Raw genomic sequence first — 15,342 nt, forward strand, 5'->3', positions numbered from 1 at the left:
GAACGAGGGGCAAAACAAATCCCCGAAATTAGCGATTAATCTCTGTCACAGAAAGCAAAATTCAATTGGGAAAAACTCAGCAACAAGAGGCAAACTCACCTGCAACAACTAGCCATTAATCTCTGTCACAGAAAGCAAACAATCCAAACAGAGAATGCATGACAAGGCTAGCAAGCGGGCAAAAAAGAGATGGTTTAGCGTTGCCAAGCTAGACTAGCTGGGCGAGCGAACCAAACGCTCCCTAACATGCTTACTGTATCTGTGCCCATCATTGATATTTAGACATCGTTGTGATTTATCTTACTATTTACTACTCCCTCCATTTTAGGTTACAAGATGTTTGACTGCTTTAAGTTTAACTAAGTTTATAGACAAATATAGTAATATTTACGATACCAAATTAGTTTTATTTAATTAATAATTATATACTTTTATAATAAAGTATCTTGTGTCAAAAATATTACTGTTTTTTATAAATTTTGTCAAACTTAAAGTATTTTGATTTTAACCAAAGTCAAAACATCTTATAACCTGAAACGGAGGGAGTATAAAATATTAAATACATTTAATTTAATACAATAATTATCGTATGAGCCATCCTAATCATACATTTTTTGTTTGGTTCGATGTGCACCCTAATCATAAATGGAGCTGCAGGTGGTGCCAAAAGAGGGACTGCCAAATGGTTTACTCCTTCCGTTCAAAAAAAGACAAACCCTGATTTCCGTGTCCAACGTTTGACCGTCCGTCTTATTTGAAAAAATTATGAAAAAAATTAAAAGATAAGTCACGCATAAAGTATTAATCATGTTTTATCATCTAACAACAATGAAAATACTAATTATAAAAAAATTCCGTATAAGACGGACATTTAATCGTTGGCACAAAAACCTATGGTTTGTCTTTTTTTTTTGGAAGGAGGGAGTAGAACACGAGGGAGGGTGCCGTCATGCAATGCGTGGAAGCCACCGAAGTACGACTAGTGTGGTTCAGTCATGTTCTGACTCCCGACGGTTTTATCGAGTACTAGTACAGAAGGAAGCAAACCAAGCGAGTTGATGAAAACTCAAAACAGAGGACGCAAACCACAGAATGTTTCCGTCGCTGTCTTTGCTGGCTGCTGCCACGGCTTCCATTCCTCCCGTCCCTTCCTCCCACTGACACGCGGGCCCCACGTCCCCCACCCCACGACGTCTCACTGACATCCTGTGCCCCACCCCCACCAGCGCCTCGGCGCGTCCGCCTCCGCCCGCCGCCGCCGCGGGGGCCATCCTCCGTGGACCGCGCCCACGGCGTGTCCCCTGCGTGCGTGGCGCACCCGCACGTTTTGTCACATTCCGCGGCGGCGGCGTGCGTGCGGGCGCAGTGGACCGAGCCCACGGGCTCGCCACCGACGACCTTTCTCGCCCCCGCCCGCGCGCCGACCTTCCGTACGGCGTAGCGGAGATACAACCGAGGCTTTCGGCGCCGAATCTCCCGTCCACCACCTGCCCCCGTCCCGATCCCCCGCCGTCCATCCACCTCACCGACGGCCGGATGCGCCCCCGCGTGGCGAGATCGCGGTCGCGGGGGCAAAAACCCAACCCCCCAACCCAACCCCACCGCGACGCGAGCGGTCGGTCACCACCGTCGCGCACCTGTTTGAATCCCACTCGTGGGCCCCACCCGCGCGCAGTAAATTCCCTCCCCCCACCCCCCCGAGAGCAAAAAAATCCCCCGACCGCCTGAGCCTCCGCGCCCACTGACAGGTGGGTCCCACGTAATGCCCCGGGCCCTCGTGTCAGCGACAGCGGAGGGAGGCGGGTCGGTTTGCGGTGGGGGATGCGAGGGACGTGGCGCCCGAGGAATTAGACCATTTAACTCGTCGCCACCACCACCAGTAAACTGCGAGTCCTCCTCCTCTTCTCGTCGCCGTGCTACTCTCGCTTTCTCTCTCTCTCTCTCTCACTTGTTCCCCAAGGCGAGAAGCAGCCGCCGCCGGCGAGCGTCGCGGGGGAGGGGAGGGAAGGGAGGGAGGAGCGGTGGATCCGGGCTTGATTGGATTGGGTCGGATTCGATTTTGGATCAACCCCGGAGGGCGGGAGGTAAAAACGCTACTACTCATTTATTGCTTTCCTTTCCTTTCTCCGGTCGATCCGGCCGAAATCGGCGATTGCTCGCCGCGGAATCCCGATTGGGTGTGGGGGGATGGGCTGATCTCCTTCCGAGAACCGGGAGCTCGGATGCGTCGAGTTGGTTTTGTGCTCCTTTTGCTTTCCCTTTTTCTGGATTCGGGTTTCCATATTGGAAGGTTTCTTGATCTCGATTTCGTGGCGAGAGCTGGTTGCTGAATCTTATATAGCTTTCCTTCTTCTTCTTCTAGCGGTTGCTACAGATGCGTTGAGCTTTGGTTAATCTATCCGGCGAGAGATAATGGGCGAGCTTGCTGATCTCGTTGTCGTGCCGTCGCAGCCGCCGCTCGCCGGCGGCCGGCGGGACAGGCTGGCGGCGCTGCTGGAGCTCGCGGCGGCGGATGATGTTGATGGGCTCAGGGGGGCGCTCGCGGAGGGAGGCGAGGAGGCGGCGGAGTTGGCTGATGGGGTCGGGCTGTGGTATGGTCGGAGCAAGGCGTACGAGGCGCGCACGCCGCTGATGGTGGCGGCGACGTACGGCAGCGCCGGGGTGGTCTCGCTGCTGGTGGGCCTCGGCGGTTGCGTCGACGTCAACCGTCGCCCTGGAGCCGACGGCGCCACCGCGCTCCACTGCGCCGCCTCCGGTGGCTCGCGCAACGCCGTCGCTGTTGTCAAGCTGCTTTTGGCCGCTGGCGCCGATCCGGCCACCCCCGATTCCGCCGGCCGCTTCCCCGCCGACGTCATCCTAGCTCCTCCGGCTTCGCCAGATGCCCTTGGCGATCTCGAGGTGCTCCTCGGCCGCCGCCGAGCACTCGCCGTGGCGACCTCGGTGGCTTCAGGTTCGTCATCCCCTCCGCTCTCGTCCTCACCAGATGAGGGCAACAGGTCGCCCTCGTCGCGTTCGTCGTCGCTGTCTCCCATCACTGTGGATCGTGGGAAGAAGGAGTATCCGGTGGATCCAACTCTGCCGGACATCAAGAGCAGCGTGTATGCTTCGGATGAGTTCCGCATGTTTGCGTTCAAGGTCCGGCCCTGCTCCCGTGCCTACTCACACGACTGGACTGAGTGCCCGTTTGTGCACCCCGGCGAGAACGCCCGCCGCCGTGATCCCCGCAAGCACCCATACACTGCTGTGCCTTGCCCCAACTTTCGCCGGCCTGGTGGCTGCCCTAGCGGCGATAGCTGTGAGTTCTCGCATGGCGTGTTTGAGAGCTGGCTACACCCATCACAGTATCGCACAAGGCTCTGCAAGGAGGGAGCAGCTTGCGCCCGTCGCATTTGCTTCTTTGCCCATGATGAGGATGAGCTCCGCCATGTGCCTCACAACAGTGGTGCCGGCCTGCTGTCTCCCCGCGCTTCTTCATCCATTGATATGACTGCTGCAGCTGCGCTCGGGCTTCTTCCAGGTTCTCCTACCAGACACTTTGCACCGCCGCCTGTGTCACCATCTGCTGGGAGCAATGGAGGAGCTGCTGCTGCGCATTGGCTCCAAGGCAGTAGGCTGCGTTCTTCTTTCAATGCAAGGGATGCTGCTGTTGATGACCTTGGCATGCTCCTCGAATGGGAATCACAATACCTTGGGGCACTCTGCCTGCCACCCAGCAGCCGCCCCCAACCACGCCTTTCAGCTGGTCTGAGTATCAGGCCAACAATTGCTCCATCCAATCTTGAAGACATGTATGCTTCAGACATGGCAATGTCTCCGAGGTTCCCTAATGACCAAGGTCACTCAGTCTACTCACCAGCCCACAAATCAGCCCTCCTCAACAAGCTTCATCAACAGAAGGGCCTCTTATCACCTGTTAACACCAACAGAATGTACTCCCCAAGGGCTCTTGATCCGTCATCTTTGGCACATTCTCCATTTGGTGGCATGTCTCCCCGGTCCCCCCGTACCATGGAACCTACATCACCCCTAAGTGCTCGTGTAGGAGCCCCTGCCACACAGCGGCCTTCTGTTGGTTCACCACGGAATTCCAGTGCTTGGGGCACCGTGGGGTCCCCGATGGGTAAGGTTGACTGGGGTGTCGATAGCGAGGAGCTAGTCCGCTTGAGACGCCCTGCACAACCAGGGTTTGGAGAAGATGAGACAGATGTATCATGGGTGCAGTCACTGGTAAGCAATGCTGAGCTTAATGGCAAGAGGGGCGAAGTACAAGGCATGCCTGGTACTTCTGCATTGATGAACAGGCCTGACCTGAACAATCAGGGTGACTTGTTGGACCAGACGGTGATCGGTGCTTGGCTTGAGCAGATGCACCTGGATCAGAAGTGATTTCCAAGGGAAGCCATGAAGTCCCAAAGTGGATGAAGCCTTTATTTTGCCAAGGTTATTTACCAAAGAATAGTTGTTGGTCCTAGTAAATAATAATTTATTCTTTTTAATTCTTGAAATTTTTGGTGGGCAAAGTCAGAGATGGTGGTCAAGTTCAACAAAACATTTGGTCACAGATTGGTAGCTGAAATCAGTTCCAGAGATTGGTAAACAACCTCATTACTTGGGGTCCTAACTAGTATTCTTTTGATTAGCTCAGATGAGTCTTTATTTTAGTGGGTTAAAATTCATATGTTCCCCATGGTTATTATGTCCATGATCTCTTCCTAACAAAAGAGAGATTATAATTGTCCATTTTTCATTTATCAATGAATGATTTTGTTAAAACAATGTAAGTTACATTCTTAATTTTTTCTCTGTTCAATGGAATTACCTTCCTTGGTTAGTCCTCTATTGGATTGTGTTTTGATGCGCTTTCTGACTGTTCCTATCAATGTTTGAGACATGGGAATGGGCCACTGCCATAAAATTGTGTGCATAACCATAGTTGGAAATTTGACCTGGCTAGGCAAAGGCAGACACTAATGGACATAAAAAGCGATATAATAACTGCTCATGGTACTGTATCTAACTGCTCCCAAAAATATTCATTATGTGGAACAATGGAAGGTTCGTTCTCCATGATTGTTATCCATGAAACCAGTATTATATTTATTTATTTACTAAAAAAATGCCCGTGCGTTGCAATGGGTGAGGACTATTTTAATCTTATTATTGTTGTATTATTTAGCTAAAGTGAAATTCTGGGAATTCGCTTGGATATTTTTCTTACAAAATTATAAGATACAATTAGGAGTCCGATCATCTCATGTTAGCCCGCGAATTTGTTTAAAGAGATTTTTTTATGCAACTCCTTTTGTATTTCAAGTGTACGAACTTAAAAACCGACTCAAATACATTCCAAAAGCGAATGACTTAAACCGACTCAAACACGATGACGCACCAAAGTACTGTATTTCCAAAAGCGAATTGACTTAAAAAACCAACTCAAACACGATGACGCACTAAAGTACGGGTAAAAAACAACTTCAATTTTTATAATAGTAGATATTTTTATAATAGTAGGGATAGAGATTACTGCGTGTTCTGCAAATATGGTCGGCTGTTTTCTCTATGATCTACTCGGAGTAAGCCTGATGTGTGGTTAATGCCCTCGGATTATTCCTCAAATCAGATTTATTTTCTCCATTCATGCGACTTAAATTGTTCTCCACGAAACTCACGCTAAGGGCAATAGTTTGTGTTAAGAGACCTCAATTCATGTTTGAACTCTGTAATCTGAAGTTCTGTAAGTTTACAATCGACTGCAGTTTTTCCCTTTTTGGCCAAAATTGAATAGTAATGAACTGCGTTGATCGGTCTTGTGTGAAATGAGATGCATTCATTTTCGCATCAAACCAGGCAGACAGAAAAACATTTACAGAACCTCATTTGTACTAGGGGAACACATCCTTGCACACAAATTTCCCCTGTACACTCCGTGCAGATCAACTAGCAAGTATGTTTCCTTGTACTAGATGCAAAATCTGAAACGTTAAATTACCACATCTCATGCCAACAGAATAAGTGGTTTGATAGTGTCGATCTAGCTTAAGCGACACAGAACCTGTCATGCTCATATTCACATTCCACTAACAAGCTGGAAATCCCATGAAAAATACAAAGCTGGAAACCCCTAAATAAATAAGCTGGAAAGATAATCTAAATAAACATTACTGTAGCACATCGACACAAATGTATTTGCTGTGCCCTTGCCAAACACACTTAAGAAACTGATGAAGTCAAGCTCATGTTTCATTTCTGGGGGTGCCAGCCTCTTCCGTTGTGGTTGAATTTGGCCCTTCGATCGCTGCTCTGACCGCTTCTGATTGTTCAGGACCGTTTATTATATAATTTGCTGGTCCAAACATAAGTAGCACAGTTTAGTTTGCATTGAAGCTGAAGGTTTTAGTGCAAAATAAGATGCATATCATACTAATGTATATGGAGTGCTGACATAACACAGGACAAAAGCAAATAGGATGTTGCACGGGCTACTAAAGCTTGCAATATTAAGGTGATGAACTTAATGTCTATAGTTTAAAATGGTAAAGGACTGAGTGCAGATGATTGAGACCTTGAATGAGACAAACACAAGACATAAGAGATAAGCTATGAAATCGTGACGCTGATGACAAGTCCACAGAAATGCTCAAAACTAAGCTAAATAAATTGAGGTCCCAATTCATCTCGCTATTTTATCATCTGCTCCCAGTTGTTACCACAGTTCCTAGTTTTTTGTTGAAGCAGAGGTTTGTCAGTCTAGAGAATCGATTTCAAATTCTGTACCTGTTGAAGCACCCCTGGCGGCCATGTGCTCTATGAAATGGATCTCATCTTCATGGCTGCTCACGAACTTGTTCTGGTTTGATTAGTGGCAATATGATTTGCATCAGAAATACATTCACGAAAAAATGCCTAAAGAAATGCATACTAGAAGCAGATACTTACTAGTTCCTTCGATAGAATATTTAGGATTCTATCGATTTTTGCTTGATGTTTCAGGAAAAACGGCCGCATATACCTTCTATATACATGCTTTGCTCCCTAAGTAAACAATAACACCATTATCAGCATGTACAGAAAATCAAATTTTCTAGTTCACCATTCATCGATGCAGATGTATCAAGTGCCAAACATAGGTCACACCAGTCAACAACCTTACAACCATCCAGAGGAACAATAGAACAAATCTAGCCACAAACATAGAAATAATGTTTAGCTAGACCAAAAGAATAAAATGTTTCCTAAGCGATTGACAGAAGACAATGCCAATTGAACAATGATATCAAGAAACTATAATCACAGGTTTTCATCTAGATGATCACAGCAAGTGCTTGAAATGGAAAAAAAATTGGGCAAAGCGATGCACAGGGAACATATGCAATGAACATACTGATTGAGCTATCATATAGCCAAGACTCAAAATGCTCCGGGATGGATTGTCCTACCAGATATATGGAACTTGTCAATCACACGTGTCATGTCTAGATACCACTGACCAAATAACCATCTGACCTGACCCTGTTAGAGACTATATTCTCCCCTTGATTTTGCCATTTTGGGTTCATGTTCATATAAAACGTTTGTCATGTGGTTTTCAGATAATGAATACCATAATAATATTCTTCAGTTCAGGTCTTATTTCTTGATAGCAAGAACATAGTAATGCTTTCTCTTTGGTCAATTATGTAGAAATATGAAAATATGAGGAAACATTTTAAGATCAGAGAGAAAGGGGAAGGGGGGGAGGGGGGCTTACACTGTTTGAAGGAAACTGGAGCCAGACAAGAATAGCAAACTTCACGTGATAATAGAAAGGAACACTGCAGAATATCACCAGAGTATAAATGTTCGAAAAGTTTACAAGGACATCAAACTTTACAAGATTAGAAACATCAAGTTAATAAAGGCAATGTAAATTTAAACCCATGCCCGGCGAAACTTTCAACCAAATATTCCTAGTAATGCAATTTCTTTCAGTTAATGCTACATTCCGCACATATACTGTCCCCATGCACTGTCAACTATTCGTAGGGTCCTCTTTCACACATCCTCTCCACTGGAATGTTTTGATTTATTCCATGGTTTATATAAACATAACCAGAAAGGCAGTTAGAAGCTGATCAATAAAGATCAGCAACTCGCCAGGTTATACAGGAAAATTCCCTGGTAGATTAAATGTTGTGTCTTAATGCACCATGTTCGCTTTTCTTAACTTGAACATGGACAAGCTGATTGACCACGACCACCAAGTAGTGAGAATGGTGATGAACAGCAAGGATTACTTCTTTGGTTTCGGAAGTACTCGGCATTGTCTTGGCCGATTTATATAGTTTTTGGTCAGAAAAAAGAAATGATCTACTAGAGTTCAATAGCTGTAGGCAGCAGTATATTGTGTGCTAGGAATAACATCTCCAGAATGCTACGAGTAGCACTAAATTCCCATACCTTGAAAGAATCTGATCAGCAAAGATTTCCGCAATGCTAAAAGATCCATATGCTGCAAAACATTTTGAACAAGAGCATCTAAAGGTCAAAGCAGTAAGTTTGATATACATCTGTATCTTTTCTATTTCTTAGAGATGTTCATTTAGATGAAAGCTGATTACACAAATAATTAACCAACTGCCTTTGTAACTATAAACCATAAGATCATACAGGTATGTCCTCCAAGGATGCAAGTGGCCAGCCGCTAACCCACAATATTAAATGGCCTTTTGGATGGGATAGTAGGCTGGCCCACTTGCATCCCTAAACTCCTCAGCAAAGTAACCATGTTAAGGTGATAGGACTAGTAAATGTGCAGAGTATTAGCTTTGACACTTCAAATAACTTTCTGAGCATGCAGACACCATATAAATAACTTTCGAAAAATGCAACAACCTCCGTCATCATTTTTCTTTTACTTTAGCAGTAATATTATAGCAATTGGTCACATAGAGTACCTATCAATATACTGAAAAGGTGCTTCAAAGTTAATAGTGAAAATTTCATAGGATTTTGTTTTATTACAGACCTGCCCAATACAAGAGCCACCGCTCTTTTTCTTTTTGATCCTTCTTTTCAATAGCTCTGAAAGTGGAGTACACAGGCAGACCAACCCCAATTGCACAACTGCAAAAGCATGAAGTGAGCATAATAAATTATGGACGAATTTCTTTTCCACAACAGTAATAGTAGTTCATTATTTTGAGGAAAGTATTGACAGACAAAAAATATAGTTTTTAGGTTTATTGCAGTTGCAGCCATTATACGGATAGGTGACTCTAAATCACCACTGTGTCGCCTAATAGCCAATATGAATATTGCAGTTTAGATTCTGCTTATCTCACATCAATGATGTTTATAGATGTGAGCATAAACTTGCGGTAACGCTTTCCCCATAGGTAAAAATCTACGTCATTGCAATGTGCTAATAGCCTAATATACGTAACCGTTGACAACACAACAATGACAGAAGTGAATAGCTATACAATGAACTAATTGACATACTCTTATGATGGTCCTAAAGAGAATAAACTTTCGATGTATTATTAGAAAAAAAATCAATCAACATAATGGACAAGCAACGCAGATAAGAGTAAAAATGCAATGAATACCTGGCTGTACGGATGACAACAGTAGAGCTTAGTGGTGCCAGTAAGAGCCGTAAACCCACCTGTCATAACAAATGCAATTTCAATACAAAGTTTCAATAAATCTCTGTAAGACAAGTATGGGGGTCATGGAACTTCCAGGAATCCATCAGAAAACACATTATGAGATAATATGCGTAATATAAATGTAATCTCTACCTCATACAAACAGATTGATTAGCCGAACTGCCCCAAATAAAAAAGAAAGAAATTTGAAGTGCCATATTTAGAGGCGTTGCAAAGTGCAAAAAATTACAAAAGGCCATAAAAAATGGGCTATCAGGAAAACGTTAATGTACTGATAAAAAGGGTATCTATCTGTTTCTGTTGGCAGACTGGATATATAGATTTGATCAAGAGTGATGCTCATTGCAAAACGAAAATAAGTTAACTCAAAGTTAATTTTTCCCTAAAAGCAAGCCCAAATAAATTTGAACGCGCTGAAAAACGATAAGGTTGAGTCGTGTCTGCCAAATTCCCGTGAGATGAATCCTCACGTCAACGGGTGGTTTGGTGGATGAACTAGAAAGCGTTCAGCACAAATCGGAACCCACGAGAAATTACAACTCAATCAGCTCCACCCCCAATACCATCCCAAGGCAATGGGAGCAAAATCGCATGGCTCCGGAACACAAAATCCACCGAACGAAGAAACCCCCATGCTAACCCACAATCTACCGTGCTCTTCCCGTACAATGAAGAAGAAAGCGTAATCCGAGGCGCGCCCTCCCCCAATCCACCCCGATCGTCCCCCCGATCCTCAAACCGAACGCGCCGCCGACAGCAACGTCTCAAGCGATCTAGGGTTTCCGTACGAGCCAGCCAAAGGGATCGTACCTCGCCGGAGATGGCGGGGGCCAGAAGCGCCATCGGCGAGTTCCGCACGCCGCGCGGGGGTGGAGGAGGAGGAGCAAGGGATCCCGCCGCGGAGGCGGAGGCGCGGCTGCGGTTTGCGGCGTGGAGGGCAAGGAATCCGCGGCGAGTTCGCGTCTCCGCGGGTAGGTCTCCCCTGAGTCCAATTGGTGGGGGGATGGTGGTGGTGGTGGTGGTGGAGGAGGAGGCGCCGGCGAAAGCGGGGGGAGAAACCAGAAAGCGGTTAGATGGAATCGGGTGCTTTGGGGGCCCTTTTCCGGTTTAGTCCCAATCTTACTCTAGATTTTTAATTTAGAGTCCATGTCTTCTTTCGATTTCAGAAATATATTAAATTTCTTCAGATAATTCAGGATTCTAGAAATTTCGATTATCAATAAAAATTCAATCAAGAAAAAGTAACTTTTTCTTACTTAAAAATATATTCTACTTCCTCTGTCCCAAAATGTAGCTATTTCTAGCACAGTACCTTGTCTTGAAATGAAGCTATTTTTCCACCTACCTCCTCCTCTCAACCAATTACAAATATTCTCCTTCACCTACCTTTTCTTTTCATCCAATTACACAACTTCTCCAATCATTCTCACATACTTTCTTAATACCCGTGCCAACATAAAAAATGCTATATTTTGGGACGGAGGAAGTAAGTAATTTATGTATAGAAAGATTATGTAAAAATTGTACCGCTTATAAAAACAAAAAATGTGTTCGTGCCATAAGGAGAAAAGAACCGGGCCCTAAAGAATGGCAAATTATCAATCGAGTTTTAGATAAGGGGGCATTTAACTATTTGCTACTCTTAAGATGTTATGATAACAGATTTGCCACTCGCTGTCTGTAACATGTGGGTTCTCATGTGTCTATGATATATGGGTCCAATGGCAAACCTGTTATCATCGCTTGTAAGAGTAGCAATAGTTATTTATTCCTTAGATAAGTGGCACATCCTAATTAAAGTGCTCGTTTGAAGGGTGGTAATAGGGCATAAAGAGTTATATTAAATTATCCCACATTCCTACTTATCAAACCGTAGCGGCCCGTTTGGTTGGATTGAGTTTTTAGGAGGGATTGGGAGTTTAGAGGGATAAAGCTATTAACTGTTTTGTTTGGTTGTGAGACATGGAAATTTCGGTGGGATGGGGATGAGAAATTGAGGAAGGAACTACCTCATTTTCAATACATGGGTAGTGGTGGTAATTGGGAGGGAATTCCTCCTTTACTCTGCCTAGAAAGGAACTCCCTCCTTTTCAATACCTGGCAGGGGGTGGTAATTAGGAGGGAATTCCTCCTTTACTCTGCTTAAACAAATCTCAACCATCCGTTTTCATTAATGACCTAATCTTCAACTAAACTCTATATCAATTTCCACCACCTCTACCAAACAACATATTGGGATTAAAAACCAAATTCCCATCTTAATCTCACCATCAATTACCTTGTGTAAATTCCCAATCCCCTTCTCTGAAGTTGCCAAACAAGCCGCAGATGAGCCCTCCATTTTCTTCTCAGTTTAACAGCAAATTGATATGGCGATTGATACAGTGAAATCAATCTCAGTGAGTCGTGAAACAGACAAACAGTTTAATGGTGGAGAAAAGAGTCTCGAGTCTGCTGAAGACAAACTTCATCTTTGCTTGAGACGGTCAGCTTGCAATTTGGCTGTCACAGGCAAATGCAGCTTTTAGTAAGCGTGATTCCAGCCTTCAAATTTGAAACGAACGGGTAAACATGATTTTCACCAGTAGTTTTTGGGAACAGGTTCAAAGCAGAGGGAATGCAGATCTACACATTTCGAGAAACAGAACGACAGAAAACTAAAATACAGGAAGAATTCAACATATCCGAGATATCTAATCTTATTGCTGTTCAAATTTTGTTGCAACAGCAAAAGGTGATGTTTATAGCAATTACAGGAGGCTTAGAAAATATAAATAAATTAAATACAGTCTATATAACTGTAAGCAGCTATGACAAAATAAACTACTACCCTACTTGCTCTTCTTCCCTTCAGTCTTCTGATACTGATATGGTGGGCAGTTGGCTACCTGAACAGATTCAGATCAGAATGGATAAATGCCGTGTGAGATATGAAAGGGACATTCGGGTACATCCCAGCAAGAGCGCATCGCATGCACTCGAGCACTGTGAAGATCTGTATGAAAGCAATAGCCATCCAGAAATACTGCATAGGCGTCCCCTGATACACGATGCTGGGCATCCAGGTGCACATTGTTGCCACTGCTTGGGAGCCAGTGTCCAGGAGGATAGCCAAGATGACATGGAACCTTAGAAAGTGCGGCGACCACTTCCGTCTCACGACAAAGAAGTACACTGTCATAAAAATCACCAGCAAAAGCCATCCTGGAAACAGTGTCATTGTATCGATGAAGGTGTACACCAACGAAAACCCCTGCAAGTATGTGTGTAGCTGGTAGATGACATCGGCATATGACCACATGTTGTGGAGTGGAAGCAAGTAGGGCACACATGCTACAGTCCTCCACCACCATCTGGGTTTCGAAGTCAACTCAGGGTAGCTGAATGACGCTAAAGAGGATGCTCGACAGCCAACTTCAAGTCTTCGATGCTGACTGTGTCGTGCTGCCAGTGATGGAATGCCCTTGATAGAATCATCCCTTCCGAACGATGCAAGCATGTCATTCTGAACAAAACCAGTGCCAACTGCAAGATATATCAGATATATCAGATATGCGTCAGAATTCAAAGCTCTGAATTACAAACTTACTGAGAATCAAAGACAAGTACAACCTACACAAAAACTGTCTCACTGCCGATATATGTTCTGGCTAACATCTAACTAGATAGCAGCAGCAATACAAGCTTTCTTCAATGTATCATGAGTTCACGATGATATTTATTTGACCCAATTTTTTTTCGATAAGCTGTAGACCCATTTCAACTACCACCTTTATTAAAACCTAATAAAATCAACATTTTACACAATGTGGTGCGTATTTACTTCATATATTGGCTTGTACTTGTACTGTCTACAATATACAGTTCATATTGGTCCTTAAAATGTGACCAGTGAATCCGAAAACCAGAAGTTCCAGAAGGGTATACAAGTGCACAATATCAGACTATCAACTGGAAAATAGCAACGCAATATATTAAATATAATCAAATATAATTGACCCGAATCCACAAGATGTTGTCAGAAATCACAAATAGGATAATATGGCATGAATATGCCAACATGGCAACAACTACAAAAGAAATGGTAGTTCAGTGCTACCAGCCCTCTGGACAAACGCATTGTGTTTACTCGTAAGTGCTGAAGAGAAAGGAAAGAATGTAGGGCAAAGAGTGAGCATGTCATCAAAATTCCCTAGTGCTTCATATTTTAAAAGAAGTTAGCAAAAACTATGTGCCTTATATTATGAAATTGAAAAGGTAAACTACTACTTATAATCAGTCATAAGTCATCATAAGTACTATGTGCTGCGTGTACACTTCGAGCAGCAGAAAAGAACTGCTTACGGTGTTAGAATTTGACAGAAGCCCCCCAGAACATAAACAAAGGTTACAGCCACTCACTTAATGTACAAACAGAATTACAAAATTTGTGAAGCTCATGATAATATGGTTGTTATAATTCATCGCAACATGCAAGTGAGAGAAATTAAGGAAAGCATTATGGGTAATAAAGGGCATATAAATGATACATCACAACAAATTTAAATGAGAGAAGCAACTTCGTCTAATCCATACCTCGCAAAGCTCCCATGGAAAAACTCTTCCTTTCGGCATGAAGTCGCGCACGTTTTACACTCCATGATCCCGCCGGAGTACCCAGGCACGATGTTCTCGCGAAAGAGACATTATGCTTAGCCGCAGGAAAGGCAAGCAGCTGAGCGTGTCCAGCAGATAAGCCTTGACAGAGAACCATTCTGCATAAATACAGCCCTTGCCGAATCACCGAATTACCTGGACAGACATGTGAGCGAATCGGATCACTGGATCGCAGAGAGCGAAACATTTGGGTTAGATTTGCGCCCAGAGAATAAAAAAACAAGAACAACATCAAAACAATCCAATCAAGTTGGAATCCATCACCCAACCACTAAAACCAATCCAAGTCCGGATGGATCCCCACACTAAGCCTGATCAGTATCGAGGAGGATTGCGAGAGAAGGATACCTTCACACCGAGCCGAGGTGGCGCTTCGGCGAGAGGAGACCCGACCCGCCCACCCGCGTGTTCGCCGGAGAGAGGAATCGATGGGCGCTTCCGCCGAGACGGGGAGGCAAAGAGGCGATTGCAGATAGGGTTCTCTTTTCCCCGATTTGCAGATCAGCCCCTACAGTTGCGGGAATTCGCATAGAGAGGATATTCTTTTTTTTTTCTCTCGTGTAACCTGTCAAAAGCAAACCAAGGGTCCAATTCTAGAATCGCAAAACCTGTAGCTTTAACATGCTTCAACCAAAATCTGATAGTAGAACATGCTCCATCTACAGAATAACACGGTAAAACACGAGGCTAAAAAACAGCAAAATGGAAAACGCAGTAATTAGGGACATGATTTCTCTAATCTCTTATTCACTGACATTCTCTTATCCCTAAGCCTCTTGGCTAACTCAGCTTGCCTACTTTGAGGCTAGGCATACACACTAGATAAAGGAAAAAACAATGAGATTAGTCTGTTTTAGAGAGTTTTAGATTATAAGAAACAACTAGTGAAAATTTAGCCGGTGAGAATATGGTTTTTTTTAGCCTCTGGCTTCTAATTTATTTCTTTGATTCGACAATTACAACTTCTTAAAATCTGGATTAAAAAACTGAATTATTTAAGAGAATTTTGAATTCAAGGAGAAGCTACATCTGCCCA

General features: G+C 44.2%; 3 protein-coding genes across 6 annotated transcripts; 1 reads left to right on the forward strand and 2 right to left on the reverse strand.

Moving 5' to 3' along the window:
- The first annotated feature begins 1,886 nt into the window (after positions 1-1,886).
- LOC4343641 (zinc finger CCCH domain-containing protein 50-like) lies at positions 1,887-4,839 on the forward strand. Of its 3 annotated transcripts, none has more exons than NM_001422214.1 (2): positions 1,887-2,084; positions 2,363-4,839. In NM_001422214.1, the coding sequence occupies exon 2, from the start codon at positions 2,413-2,415 to the stop codon at positions 4,384-4,386; it is 1,974 nt and encodes a 657-aa protein (NP_001409143.1). In that variant the 5' UTR covers positions 1,887-2,084; positions 2,363-2,412; the 3' UTR covers positions 4,387-4,839. The 3 variants fall into 3 exon arrangements, with proteins under 3 accessions (NP_001409143.1, NP_001409142.1, XP_066168085.1); NM_001422213.1 differs by having other exon boundaries at positions 2,375-4,839; XM_066311988.1 differs by having other exon boundaries at positions 1,994-2,231.
- Positions 4,840-5,961: 1,122 nt separating this feature from the next.
- Positions 5,962-10,688, reverse strand: LOC4343642 (HVA22-like protein k). Its single transcript, NM_001422215.1, has 8 exons — positions 10,461-10,688; positions 9,588-9,646; positions 9,005-9,102; positions 8,437-8,488; positions 7,748-7,811; positions 6,937-7,032; positions 6,775-6,847; positions 5,962-6,343 (listed from the first exon to the last, which is right to left on the reverse strand). Exons 1-8 carry the CDS (start codon positions 10,491-10,493, stop codon positions 6,234-6,236), a joined length of 585 nt encoding a protein of 194 aa, NP_001409144.1. The 5' UTR covers positions 10,494-10,688; the 3' UTR covers positions 5,962-6,233.
- Positions 10,689-12,324: 1,636 nt separating this feature from the next.
- LOC4343643 (protein TIC 20-I, chloroplastic) lies at positions 12,325-14,754 on the reverse strand. 2 transcript variants are annotated; one of them, XM_015789696.3, is made up of 3 exons: positions 14,655-14,754; positions 14,226-14,441; positions 12,325-13,175 (listed from the first exon to the last, which is right to left on the reverse strand). In XM_015789696.3, exons 2-3 carry the CDS (start codon positions 14,401-14,403, stop codon positions 12,535-12,537), a joined length of 819 nt encoding a protein of 272 aa, XP_015645182.1. In that variant the 5' UTR covers positions 14,404-14,441; positions 14,655-14,754; the 3' UTR covers positions 12,325-12,534. The 2 variants fall into 2 exon arrangements, with proteins under 2 accessions (XP_015645182.1, XP_015645183.1); XM_015789697.3 differs by having other exon boundaries at positions 14,226-14,470.
- Positions 14,755-15,342: the final 588 nt, after the last annotated feature.

Source organism: Oryza sativa, chromosome 7, assembly GCF_034140825.1.
Source record: "Oryza sativa Japonica Group chromosome 7, ASM3414082v1".
Lineage (NCBI taxonomy): Eukaryota > Viridiplantae > Streptophyta > Magnoliopsida > Poales > Poaceae > Oryza > Oryza sativa.

Coding starts and splice junctions, on each gene's coding strand:
- LOC4343643 (XM_015789696.3), bottom strand. CDS start 14,403: ATGGTTCTCTGTCAAGGCTTATCTGCTGGACACGCTCAGCTGCTTGCC. Junction 13,176..14,225: donor TTCCATGGGAGCTTTGCGAG/GTATGGATTAGA, acceptor TATATCTTGCAG/TTGGCACTGGTTTTGTTCAG.
- LOC4343642 (NM_001422215.1), bottom strand. CDS start 10,493: ATGGCGCTTCTGGCCCCCGCCATCTCCGGCGAG. Junction 8,489..9,004: donor GTGGCTCTTGTATTGGGCAG/GTCTGTAATAAA, acceptor AATGTTTTGCAG/CATATGGATCTTTTAGCATT. Junction 6,344..6,774: donor CGCCAGGGGTGCTTCAACAG/GTACAGAATTTG, acceptor TGTTTGGACCAG/CAAATTATATAATAAACGGT.
- LOC4343641 (NM_001422214.1), top strand. CDS start 2,413: ATGGGCGAGCTTGCTGATCTCGTTGTCGTGCCGTCGCAGCCGCCGCTC.